The following is a 13,967-nucleotide window of genomic DNA, read 5'->3' as shown; positions in this document are numbered from 1 at the left end:
GTATTTCTGTGTTTCTCGTTTCCCTACAAGCACTAATTTGGCCGCCGGCTGAAAAAAGAAAGCCCTTTGGAAAATATTTTCTTTGCGACTAGAAGTCGGAACCGACCGACTGTTCATTCAACCACAGGTAAACTGTACGGTTGCCCAAGAAAGAGAAAATGACCTGTCTGCTCGATCCTGGTACCTGTAGGGTGTTCTTTCAGCAACAAACTGTATCGTAAAAAAAGGCTGCGCAACAAAAAGAAAATGACCAGTCTTCCTATATGCGAGCGCAGCCATTCGTTACCACTCGTGTTATCCGGAACAAGCCGAATAGGTGACTCGTGCCCCTCCCGAAAGATTTCATACTGGCACGGGGGCATTAGATCCCTTATCCTCGAAACGCTTCAGCCCCAGGAATTCTCATCTTTGATCGTTGCCAATTCGTTTCGAATGGGCTTAAGAAGGCCTACAGAATAACCAGTTTCGAGAAAAGTCAGTCAGAACAACTTCAAAAGCATAACTCTATCTAAGATCACCGAAATACTCACTCACTATTTTGTTGTTTTTGTTTTTGCTTATCCATTTTACAGAATTAAACCCAATTTGATACACTTAAAATGAGATATTCTTTTGCAAAAGTCATATTCCGGCGTCATTATTGCCACACGTTCACCGAATGTTTCCAGTCATATTTCTGAAAAGCGTTTAACATACCGAAACATAAATCTCATTAACCTATACATACACTTCTTTGAAGGGCATTTAGAAGTGAAATATATAAGGATGAAGACTTTTTATGGATATCAACTTCTTTATTATGAGAACACAACGTTTCGGAGTTAATGCTTACTGCTGCACTTGATTAAAGAGTAAGCATTAACTCCGAAACGTTGTGTTATACTAAAGAAGTTGATATCCATAAAACATCTTCATTCTATACATTCACTGACCTACTTTTCAGCCGATCCGAGTTTTCTCGTGTGAACGTGTAAACTGACACCACAAACAATTCTGATTAAACTGAATTCCAATTCCTTGTTTTATAAGAAAATGATATTTATAAATGAATTGTAATTTTAAACTTTAATAACACCGTCTTTCTATACTTTATGTCGAGGTTCAAGCAGCATGCCTTAACTATGGAATCACAGACTGTCCCTGTTTGATGAGGTCGTAAAATGAATCACAATGCATCTGGTTCACTGGTTAAACCTGTTATGTGTATTTTGCTCTTATTCAGGGTAGTTCTGTAACGTACAATGAAGTTGATTTAATATCAGTTCCGTCAGAGACCACCAAACATTTCTAGCGGCAGAGCCTCGTTTTGAGATTTCCACGATTTCCAGGTTTCCGTTTGTCAGAGCTCGCCTTACGTCAGAGCACGCCGTGCGACGTATTTGCTCGGATTAGAAGGAGCTTAGTGTTGCAATATGCAAGTGCATATACTTATCAAATCATACTGATAAATATTTATGCATCCATTTAAATGACAAAGTTTAAAGATTCTGGACTGGTTATCGCACTAACTTGCGCAGTAGGACGGAACCCAGTAAACAAGAAACGAGACTGTTCTGTAATCAGCGTTTTGACATGAATCACAAATAGGAATGAATACTTTTGAAAACGCACGAATAATCACCACAGCAAGCCCGAAAGATCATCAGAACACACACTCAGTTGCACCAGTGAGAGCGTTATGTCAACAAACACACGTGCATGTATTTGAATCAATCATCGTCAAATGATTTTTATCAAAACTTCACACCAGACAGCACAATTCTGTTACCTACGTTCTTAGTGCTTTCAGTATGACGATATATATTTTCCTTGATTGCGATATAATAACAAAAATGCCTTAAACGATTTAAGTTGTGGAATAAAACATATTTCACGTGAGCAATTATTAAACCTGGGGTAGGAAATCTGAGAGCACAACAAAGTGAGGAAATGGGAGTGTACCTTTGATGGTGGCGATATTTTATTTTGACATAAATAATATAAAACATAAAATAAAAATATTTTTCGATCCGAAGCGAGAGAAGTACGTTGCCAACCTTTGATCGCTTCGCTCACATACAAGGAAACTGGACATATTCTCTACGTTGCGCAACCCATTTGCGCTACTGTTTGCCTGTGGTGTGCATAAACCAGACATTATGTTTTCTCTGCAACAGAGTCTTCCTGGCACAATCAGCATGTTTTTTTACGTAACCTGTAGATTATATACTTGTTTGTGTACACAACCAAGACTGCTCACGACGTTATACTACGGGCAGACATATTGTTACAAGCAACGGCGCATAGCTGTTGAAACCACTTTTTCCCCTAACGCTGGGGGAAAATTAACGAAATTAACTCCGATTTCGCGGGCCTTTTGTCATCGCGTTTTTTCAATTTTATAGGGTTAATTGGCATTTTTGATGATTTGTTTCGGTAAGTACATACCAAAATCTGCAAAGTTGTGTTTTACGTTGTATGTGACCTTTAAGCTTTCAATAGATTTCATTTCATATTCATTTCATTCCAAACTTGATCTTTGTTCCAAAGACCCTGAAACGCCTGCCCAGGATACTGAGACATATACTCAAGTTCTTGGAACAACGCTCTTAGTCCTAGCAAAACTCTCAGCATATTTGCTGGTAAAGGAGTAAACAGTGTCCGCCCATAATATATTTCTGAATACTGAGGGCCATCAAGACTTTATAGAGCCGTGAAGATCAAGGTTGGAATTGGTCTGCAGCAACGGGTTTACGGGACTGGATGCACAGGCCCTCGTGTCATTGCGAGGATTAAAGATGTTTGTTTTTTAGTATAAAATTTTGAGATGACCCCCGACTTGAAACGCCTCACAGTACAATATGGTACTGTGAAGCATTTCAAGTTGGGGGTCATCGTAATTTTTTTTTATTTCTAAAGAAAAAATCATAATCTTTGATCCTCGCAATGACACGAGGGCCTGTGATCGGATGGTTATGCTCCCTGACTTGGTTGACATATGTCATTACAGCCCATGTTTAGTGGTTATGTTGATCATTGGATTGTCTGGTTCAGACTCGATTATTTACAGACCGCTGTCACCTAAATGTAATATTGCTGAGTGCGAAGTTAAACAGCTCACATATAGAACCTCTGCATCTTTCGACATCACTTCTTTCAAGGACACAGCATTCGCCTTCAAATAACATTTGTTTCCGTACATACCCCTATTAATTACATATCCTGCCAAAACGTGAAACGCACATATGTTACGACTCATTTTGATCCCCTACTGAAAGTAATCGCTGTCTTATACTATTTAGTATTTATGCAGGTCGCTGCTCATGCTGCGGATCACTGGATTGTCTGGTTCAGACTCGATCATTTACAGACCGCCGCCATCTAGCTGGACTATTGCACGTTAAACAACAACCAAACAAACCAAAATCTGAAGCGCTGATGTAGTGCTCGCTCATCCTCATCAATGTACTCATCGACACTAAAAGCACATGTGTACAACTAGCACTAATGATAGTAGCACATTTTATTGGCAGTAGGACGGTACACAGGTTGTGATACGTACACGGTAATCTCCAGCTAACACCTGTCACATCATTATTACAATATATATGAGGAGGGCAACAGCGGGTACTAGATAATGTACATTCCGTTGTCAGATAGACCATCGCAGGTCTTAGTCAGGACCAAAACGATTTCGTGAGTAAGTGAGCTTAGCCTTACATCGCTTTCATTTATAAACCAGCACGAATGCGGAGGTGGACCTCAGCGGACGCATTGTAAGTAGTACCCCGGCGCCTCGACGACTTAGCAAAGTGCAATCAAAGATTGCGAATTTAGCTGTAAATAACCGCATGCACAACAATTTCAAACTGTTAGAAGCTGCAGTGTGCAACTTAATTATTTATCGTAGTTTTTAAAATCAGTATATTTAAAAAGAAGATATTTGCTAATAATATGCTAATTTGGTAATAAGACCAAGGATGAGATTATATACATCGCGTGTCGCTTAATCCAGGTCATGAAGGAATTTACCTTGCAGTCGGTCTATAATCCACGAACCCGTGAAGATCCGGGTTAAAATCATTTATTGGTCTTCAGCAACCCAAGAGGCGACTAAGGGGATCGAGTGGTTAGACTCACTCACTTGTTTGACGCATGTCATCGTATCCCAATTGCGGAGGCCGATGCTGTTGATCACTGGATTGTCTGGTCCACACTTCATTATTCACAAACAGCCGCGCAACTGAGGATATTTTCTGGGTGAAATTAGAAAGGAACAGTGTCACGCTGGGATTTGACCATTAAACCAATGCTTCAAATCCTTTAGCGTTCTCGGTTTTTCATAAACATAAATCATTGTACCGTAACTAGAAAGTGCTCAATCTTCAGTTTAATTTACACCTGTCCAATATGTAGGAGCATATGCTTGGGGAATAACCGTGATGACGGACACAACACCGCCGACTGAGCTAACAGGAACGGACGTACAACGTAAACGTCTGCTTGAGCCGTCCACTTCCGCTCTCAGCCGTGCATATGTAGCGACCGGAAGTAGCAACGGTTACGTTCCGGAAGCGGAATATTGTGTGTTTATAATACGCCTCTTCGATGTCCAAGCGACCTACCCCCATGCCAACGTCTGCACCATTCTTAGCCAGCATAATACGGGGTGTTGGGTTGCCTATGGCATACACGTGGAGATCGACATCCTCATGCTGGTCCACTAGCACGTCCTTTTGCCATCCGAAGAAGGTTACCGTATTGCCTTGAATAGATTCCATGTTAGCGACGGCTGGTTTGAAGAATGCACGCTGAACGGTGTGTACTGACTTGATGGGGCTGTTTGTGGGAGAGAACGTGGAGCTGATAGCGAGCATTCCCCGAGCTCCTTTAGGTTGTTGAACAGACACAATATGAACCCTGTTTGCTGCCCTCTGACCAGGCGAAAGGGCGTCTGCCCAATCACTCCGACCAAGAAAATTATCGTCGTCGTGCGGTCGTGTCGACTCAATCAATGTTGGCAGGGACGAGGAAACTCCAACGAGGGGTCGGACGGGACGGCCGGTGTAGTCAGGAATAAGAACCATGCTATGGAGGCGAAGATTCCTTGCCATCGACTCGTCTCCCACCCACAGAGCAGCATCGACATGGAAGTTCCCGATGTCCTCCCGTGCGTAGGTGACCGCCTCTTTGGGTGTAACGAGAAGGGTGTGGTTGGAGATGGTGTACCGGCCTGGAGCTGCCTCACCCGCTTGAATATACACGCTTTCTTGATACAACGGTAGGATGATGGTGGCCATTACCGACATGGTTGTGTCAACACGCATCACGTGGAGAGTCGCGAGGTTCTGGCGGGATATTGTCAGGAAGTCGGTGTCGTAATCTGAAATGCCACAGACCTTATGTATTTGTTTCTGATCATATTGCTATGAAATTTGAAATGTTACGGGATCTATGGGGTGGCCCATTGGTTTAAGTGTTCGCCCACTTCACCGAAGGCTCGGGTTTGATTCCCTACACAGGTACAATGTGTGAATCCCATTTCCGATGTCCCCCTCCTTGAACGCCTGATGACGTTGCTGGAACGTTGCTAAAAGCGTTGTAAATCCATACTCACTCACCCACTAAAATTTCTCATCTGATCACATTCGAAACATAATATACATACATAATATGTAGTCATGTAATCGGCAATGTTACTTGGGTTTGTATGTCAGTGTGAATTCCAAACATTTTTATACGCCATGCTGTACATGTAATTTGAAATGTTACAAATATTCGTCTTCCTGATCTTATTTCAAACATTACAGAAGGTGTGGCAAGGTAATCTGCAATGTTACTTAGATTCGTCTTCACGAGTCTATTTCAAACATTACAGAAGATGTGATAATGCAAAGTGAAATGTTTTAAAGAATCGTCGTTTTGAGATTATTCCAAATATTGTAAAATCATAGGTGGTAATGTAATTTGCAATGTCACATCGGCTCGTGTTTTTAAATCCATGCCAAACTTTGAAATAGAATATTCGGTACGCGTAAAATGCAATGTTACATAGATTCATCTTGCAGATCACATTCCAAGCATTACAAGGTATGTAATAATGTAACCTGAGATGTTACATGCATGTATATTCGTGTGTCGGGGCCAATTCCAAACCTGTGAAGGTTTTGGGGAGAAGTGGTCTTCAGGAACCCATGCTTGTCGTAAGAGGCGACTAAGGGGATTGGGTGGTCAGACTAGGTTGACACATGCCATCGTATCCAAGTTACGTAGATTGATGCTCATGCTGTTGATTCCTGGGTTGTCTTGTCCAGATCCGATTATTTACAGCACCGATGCAGGGACAGATGGAGGGATGTGTGTGCTTGGGCGAGTAAGTGAGTGGGTTTGGGTGAGTGAGTGAGTGGGTTTGGGTGAGTGAGTGTGTGAGTGAGTGAGTGTAGTACGGCTGGCGAAACATGGCATCGGCCTCACACATCGTGCACACGTGGGAAATCAAACCGGGCGTAACACAATCAAACCTTAATCACAAGACAAAGTAACTCTGACAGTATTGTACACTACAATGAACTTTTTTTCTGAACGTTTAGGGTTAATGGATACAATAACTAAACGTGCCATCTTTTCAAAGACTAATTTAAAAATAGGAGAGCGATTATCCTCGATCGATCACTTAGTTGATGCATTACAGTACTCACTCATTACGGCCTTTCCATTAACGTGCCAGACAATCTGCGCAGCACCTATGGCGTTGTAGGTGACGGTAACTTGTCGACCGCTGTTCGGAACGTCTCGTATATCCACCGCTTGGATTTGGACATGACCGGTCAGTTGGCCTGAGAACGGTTGCCAAGTGACCTGAAGGGTAGATATGATATTAATGATAATGATTATGGCATTTTGGAGAAGGGGAAGACTTTCCCTGCATTAAAGAAGAAACCTTTGCCGGTTGAAATAACTGACTTTTCAAAACCAGTTACACCTTTAGAGGAAAGAAGCTAGTAGTTTGATCAAACTTTCCCTTTCTCACTGGTCAAGGACGTGGGCGCTAAAGATTCAATGATCCCCATTCAACGGTTAAAGTACACGTTCACCATGTGACAGCAAACATAACGGAAACATCTTCAAGTCCATCACCTCCGACAGCACAGGGCCCAATGCCAGTAACAGAACCAACAGAAAGCGTCCGTACATGTCCGACTTCGTTCAACTGCATGGACATGTAGGTTACGACCGAGCAAAGCTAACTGGCCCTCTGGTGTCGGTCATTAAAGTCTGTTTTAACCATCAGAAACAACACGGCTCAGATGGAAGGATGTCAGCAATGATACAGGGACAGATGGAGGGTGTCAGCAATGATACAGGGACAGATGGGGAAGGGATGTCAGCAATGATACAGGGGCAGATGGGGAAGGGGTGTCAGCAATGATACAGGGACAGATGGGGAAGGGATGTCAGTAATGATATACGGACAGATGGGGAAGGGGTGTCAGCAATGATACAGGGACAGAAAGAGGGATGTCAGCACTGATACAGGGACAGAAAGAGGGATGTCATCAATGATACAGGGACAGATGGGGAGGGGTGTCAGTACTGATAGAGGGACAGATGGAAGGGTATCAGCACTGATACAGGGACAGATGGAGGGGTGTCAGCAATGATACAGGGACAAACGGAGGGATGTTAGTACTGATAGAGGGACAGATGGGAGAGGCATGTCGGCACTGATACAGGGACAAATGGGGGAGGGGTGTCAGCACGGATACAGGGACAGATGGGAGAGGCATGTCAGCACGGATACAGGGACAGATGGGAGAGGCATGTCAGCACGGATACAGGGACAGATGGGAGAGGCATGTCAGCACTGATACAGGGACAGATGGGGGAGGGGTGTCAGCAGTGATACAGGGACAGATGGGAGAGGGGTGTCAGCACGGATACAGGGACAGATGGGAGAGGCATGTCAGCACGGATACAGGGACAGATGGGAGAGGCATGTCAGCACGGATACAGGGACAGATGGGAGAGGCATGTCAGCACTGATACAGGGACAGATGGATGGGTATCAGTTTTTATTGTACAAATAGTTAAGGGCAGGTCAAATCACAAGGAACAGAATTTGAAACAGATGATCCTTGTTTGTACCGGACGTGCTTAATGTGTGATGCCTGAGTCAGTGTAAGGCTATTTGGAGAATCGTCAGTTCACTGCGATGAAATGTCACGATTAAGTGGGAGAGGTCTGAGCGCCTGACTGATTTCAGTTGAGGAATCTCATTACGATTATTAAATGCGGTCCGAGTACAGGAAGATCTAGATTGAAATGTCATACAATGAACGCGGTAATGCATTCTCTCATTTGAAACAGCAATATGAAGCAATATATTTTAGGATAATGTCTATACAAGTTGTTCTCTGAACGGTCACGTCAATAACAAGGAACCTTCCTCGGGAAGTTATGTTTGGTTAGGTCTGGAAAAAATCGTGTCTGAACCAGACAATCCAGTGATCAACAGCATGAGCATCGATCTACTCAAATGGGATACGATGACATGTGTCAACCAAGTCAGCGAGCCTGACCACCCGATCCCTTTAGTCACGTCCAACGACAAGCATGGGTTGCTGAAGATCAATTCTCACTTAACTGACGGGCAAAAGAATCTTTCGGCTGGTACAATCTGATAGCTGTAAAAACGTCTAGAACAAAGTAAAATCTGAATGTTGCAATTTGGTAAGCAATGACACAGGTACATGTTCAGTAAACAAATTCAGCTTTAACAGAGACTTTGACTTATTAAACACATTTTGGTCGACATGGAGTCAAAACTGAGATTTCACTGTCATGCGGTCCAAACGTGAAACACAGCAATCTGGGATTTGAAATCACTAAAAGTAAGTATGTCCACCTCTGGTTTGAATACACGCAACACGCTTATTCTCATTAAAGTGGTGAGGCGTCTGGTGGCGGCAGTTGGTACAGGCCTCCATGCTTCGACATTTGCTGAACTGTAACTGGTAGGTTCTGTCTCTGTCGAATCGGTCGAACGAGGTGATCCCACAAATGCTCGACATGTCAGGATAGAGTGCAGTACATGGGAGGACGTTAACATTGTTGACGTGAAAGACGTTCTGCACAACTCTAGCAAACGTGCATTGTTTGGAACAATATCCCTGTTGTTGTTGAAGGAGGGGCAGAACTGCCGCTCGAAGAACCTGGTCAATATATACCGCTGGCCAGGCAGATTACCATTGATGACCACCAGTTCTGTCTTCTGGTCACCGCAAATGCCAACCCATACCATAACGCTTTCCATACCATACGGCTCTGATTCCTGGAAGCATCAGCGAGCTGTCCTTTTGCCTATTCATGTGTATACTAGAGTCCTTCCATAGCCTTTAGATATACAGAATCGTCAGGAAACAGACCTCGACGCCAGTCACGGAGTTGCCAACGTCTAACTTTTGTCGCCCATTGCACCCTCAGATGACGATGTCTGTCTATCTTCTTGTTACCGTCCGTCGACGGTCCGAGAACCGTTGCCGCTAATGACGTCATCGTCAGGAAGCGAATTCTCAGGTGCAATAGCCTCAGATGGTGATCTTCTTACGCAGTTGTCACCTTTGGCCTGTCTGTCCTGAGTCTGTCTGAGGTCTTGCCAGTCTGTTGATAACGCCGACGAAGGTTCCTGACGGTAACGACAGAGCAGTCAGCCGTAGTGGTGCTCATTCCGATTCTACAGCATTACGATGGCCCTTTCTCGCTTTTCTGGGCTTAATTAATAACTTAATTACGATACATTTTGCAAAAGAAAGTTTCTTTTGTCCGTCAGTATATATTAAAGTAGGGGAACTTAATTTTTCATTTACGATTCAAAATAGTTAGGAGATTTATCGGAGTCAGTCAATGCTGATATGGCAATATTGGATGTTTTGAGAGTGCATCACCATTTGCACTTCCTTACAACCATAGCTATTTGGAATGTAGTCGCTTTTGAAAGATGATTGGTGTATGGCATGTAATTTGCATGTGTACGATTTTCATTTTAAAACGAACGACTAGAAACAAACACTAGCAAATGTTTGATGCAAGATAAGTGTCAAAATTAATATTCTAAGTGATTTCTCGACCTTATTGAAAACTGTCAAAATAAAAAATGGGACCCCATGCACATGTATGGGGCTACTGCGTTGTGCACATGCATATCGTGCGTTGTGTATAGGGGTGGTAATAGAGGGAACTGGTGGTGCGTTCATAAGATGTCTGTCCTTGAAACGTTTGTTAACGTTTACACTTCCTATCCAAACTGAAAGTTCAGGTACCCCTACTTTTTTTTCTCACGGGTACATCAGTCAAGATAAAGTTAATCTTCGGGTGTGGGAAGTTATGTCCTGCATAATAAATCCTGTGGATTTTGTCCATTTCCGACGGGTGGCAATTTTGGATTTTTGTGTTTGTTGTTTGCTACCTCAAAGAGCAAAATTTACTTCGAAACCTGACCAGACAATCCGGTGATTGAAATATACAACTATTTGTGCTTTCTTGGTAAGATGACACTCTATCAGTCAAATCACCAAACCTGATCACCAAATCTTCTAAACCTGATCACCAAATCTTCTAGGTAGCCTTGTTCGATGCTTTAAAGTTGGTCCGCACCGATTCTAACGGAGGCAGTCGTTGGAACTTCCCATAATGAAACATGTCCATAGACTTCTAACAGCGTTACATCTTTCAATAAGCAACATTGAGAATTAAAACGGTTGTAAGAGTGAGAGGCGACTAACAGGATCAGGTGGCCAGGCTCACTGAATTGGTGGATTCATGTCATCAAATCTGATAACAAAACAGAAATTTACAGATTTCTCCCTCATGAGGAGAACTTTTGACAATTCTGACGGAAAAGCTGAACATGGTGGAAGAATCAAGTCATGTGTTCTAAACGCCAGGTCTGTCCGTAACAAAGCATGGGAAATAGATAACTGCATCACTGAAAATAATTTGGATATATGTTTCAAAACGGAATCAAGCGATGCTACAGTTTTGAATGAAGGTTACAATTTAATCTTATCAAACAGACAGGGCGGGGGAGAACTTGTCATCTTCAAATCAAATCTTACAATTGAAGTGAATGAAAAACATGTTCCCGCCTACCAGAGTCTTGAGACACTTGATTTCATTCTGACTGTGTACAGCCACTGTATACAGACCACCCCCATCACATAAAGTAAGTGTAAAACATTTACTTTCTGTGGGTAATCTCTCTCATTTTGTTGAATTAGTCTCACTAATCACGATATAATCCTCACTGGGGACTTTAATATACACGTAGATTGTCCCAACTACAATCTTGCAGAACAGTTTCAGGATGTTCTATTCTTTGCGGGACTGGTGCAACATGTAACTGATCCAACCAATAGAAATGGCAACACACTAGACTTGATCATTACCAAAGAGGCCAGTGGCATAGTGCCTTCTGTTGCGGTAATGGATCTTGACATTTCTGGCCATTTCAGCCTTTTTGTCAGCTAATTTTACACAAACTTTAAAGCCTACAGAAAAACTAGATCTATTGATATTGGGTCTTATCAAAATGGCCTACAAGCACAATCTCAAAGCAAGATGAACTTGAAAGATACTCTGAGACAATTCCTGACGTTAAAGTGAAAGCTTGCCTTTTTAGAATATCCTAATAGATGCCCTGGATTTCACGAACATCAAATCCAATGTTCAAAACCAATCCTGCGGAAACGCTGGCCAGTTTCTTCAGTGACAAGGTCAAGAGTGTGTCGGACATTGCATCTGTGCAAAGTGTAAGGTGTTCACCAGCAAATTCTGGATCACCGGCCAAAGACATCGGCCCTTTGGCCGGTGATCTAGAATTTGATGGTGAACACCTTACTGTCTTTAAACCAGTCAATGAAATTCAGTTACTCAAGATTATCCAATGAATGAAAAGTGAGACTTGTTCCCAAGACCCTAAACCATACTGGTTGTTCAAATCAAGTCCATCCGCAATCATCACTTCCACCTGTGATTTGCTTAACACATCACTTTCATGTGGATTTGTTCCAGACTCAAGAAAGCTATAATGACTCCTGTTCCAAAGAAACTAACACTCATCCATCAGACTTCAAAAACGTTCGGCTAGTGTCTAATTTAATTTTCATCTCTAAAGTCTTGGAGAAAGCTGTGTCCTTTCAATTACCGTATCACATCACTGATCACAATTTGTCAGAAGTGTACCAATCAGCCTATCGGAAAGGTCATTCAAAAGTGCCAACATTAGTACGTGTTCACAACGATATAATAAGAGCAATACTCCTTGTCGTACTCCTTGTCATGCGTGATCTCTCGGTGGCCTTGGAGTCCATCAGTCATGATATTCTTCTGTCACGTCTACGTGACACCTATAATATCAGTGAGATGGCTGGAATCCTATTTGAAGGGCAGGTCAATGTGTGTATTAGTTCTGCATCAAGATCAGTAGCAATCCAACATGGCGTTCCACAAGGATCTCTTTTGGTTCCGGTACTGTTTTCAGTATATATTTAACCTGGGAGATATAACCAGGAGTCACTCACTCCTGTTTCACGGCTAGCAGTTGTATATAACCACAAAACAGACAGAGGTCAGACTGCATCACTGATGTTGAATGGTGATAAGATAGATCTCGTCGTTTCGTCGTACACAGAAACATTTATCGACACTCCCTCTTGTGAGCATTAAAGTAGCTTCACGCCTTTCCCAGCTATCATCACGTGTTCAGAACTTTGGTGTTATCATGGACTGCTTGATGTTCAGTAAAGCTAAGGCACTCAAAACCGCCGACACTGCAAATTACCATCCCAGCAAAATAGGCTGTAAATTATATAGACACATGCAAAATCAACTGTCAGCGCTAATACTCACCCTTACTCGCCCAAGTGAACGTATCTTCCTGTTAGGCATCGTATCTCATTTAAGCATCTTCTTCTCCACGTACTCACGTAGACACGTTTTGTCTACTGCTTTCCTGAGCAAGCCAAGCCTGGATATTATGCGCTACACAAGTTAATTATTGTTATTATTATCCCATTTTCGTAGGTCGATGAAATGTTGTCGATCGCTGTATTGTCTGACCTAGGCCATTTCTTCCCGACCGCCGCCATACAGATAGGATAATACTGATTGTGGCGTTAAAGAAGAAAAAAATGATTCAATTACTTTATGTAGTGGAACCACAAACGGACTAAATACAATGAATGTACATATGACAATGATGTTGAACGTCAAATACGCCAAACGCAATAGACAGGTTAAAAAGATTATTATGCCCCACAACCCGTCATAAGAAGTTAAACTTGCAGAGATGAGGTACGGTGCCGCCGTTGGTTATGTCGTCTTGGTAACCTTGGCATCCACGTGAAACACCGATGACGAAACAGGTAGGTAATCTGAAACAAATAACAAGATACATCTCCCCAGGTGATGAACAATGCAGGCACCACATTACTCCGAAATCACAGACCCGTGGAGATCCGCGTTAGAACTGATCTCTTCAGCAGACCAAGAGAAAAGTCCGGTCACGTGATATGCAAATTAGACTGTGGCAGTGGTGTTATACCTAGTCACCGCTGCGCCGGAGTGTGTCTCCAACACTGTGTACAGACTGCCATACGGATCAGTACATCCAGTACCACTCTAAAAATCCAACCAAAGTAAAGAGGACGGCATCATCTCCACTCTAAACCGAAGAGCGAAAAATGTCTCGGCCTCCTTTCACAAAGAACTAACGTGATCGTAATTCACTAAGGCAACGCAAGTGAAATGTTAAAGAATGGGAGTTAAGGTTAACCTTAATAAACGCTGCTTCGTGAAAGGAAAAAGTACATGACGAAGCTGAACGCCTGAAGTGAGTCTTTGTAGAACTAAACTACTATCCAGCCCAAACTGTCAACAGAACCATTGCTGCAGCTCTGTCACCTCCGTCCAGAACACCTAGACCAGATTCA

At 42.7% G+C, this 13,967-nt stretch overlaps 1 protein-coding gene across 1 annotated transcript; it reads right to left on the bottom strand.

The window, feature by feature from the left end:
- Nucleotides 1-3,487: 3,487 nt before the first annotated feature.
- On the bottom strand, nucleotides 3,488-7,254 carry LOC137273606 (uncharacterized). Its single transcript, XM_067806366.1, has 3 exons — nucleotides 7,117-7,254; nucleotides 6,678-6,837; nucleotides 3,488-5,362 (listed from the first exon to the last, which is right to left on the bottom strand). The coding sequence occupies exons 1-3, from the start codon at nucleotides 7,171-7,173 to the stop codon at nucleotides 4,449-4,451; spliced, it is 1,131 nt and encodes a 376-aa protein (XP_067662467.1). The 5' UTR covers nucleotides 7,174-7,254; the 3' UTR covers nucleotides 3,488-4,448.
- Nucleotides 7,255-13,967: the final 6,713 nt, after the last annotated feature.

This window comes from Haliotis asinina, chromosome 2, assembly GCF_037392515.1.
Source record: "Haliotis asinina isolate JCU_RB_2024 chromosome 2, JCU_Hal_asi_v2, whole genome shotgun sequence".
NCBI lineage: Eukaryota > Metazoa > Mollusca > Gastropoda > Lepetellida > Haliotidae > Haliotis > Haliotis asinina.
Note: the sequence above shows the minus strand (reverse complement) of the source record. Positions and strands in the feature narration are given on the sequence as shown.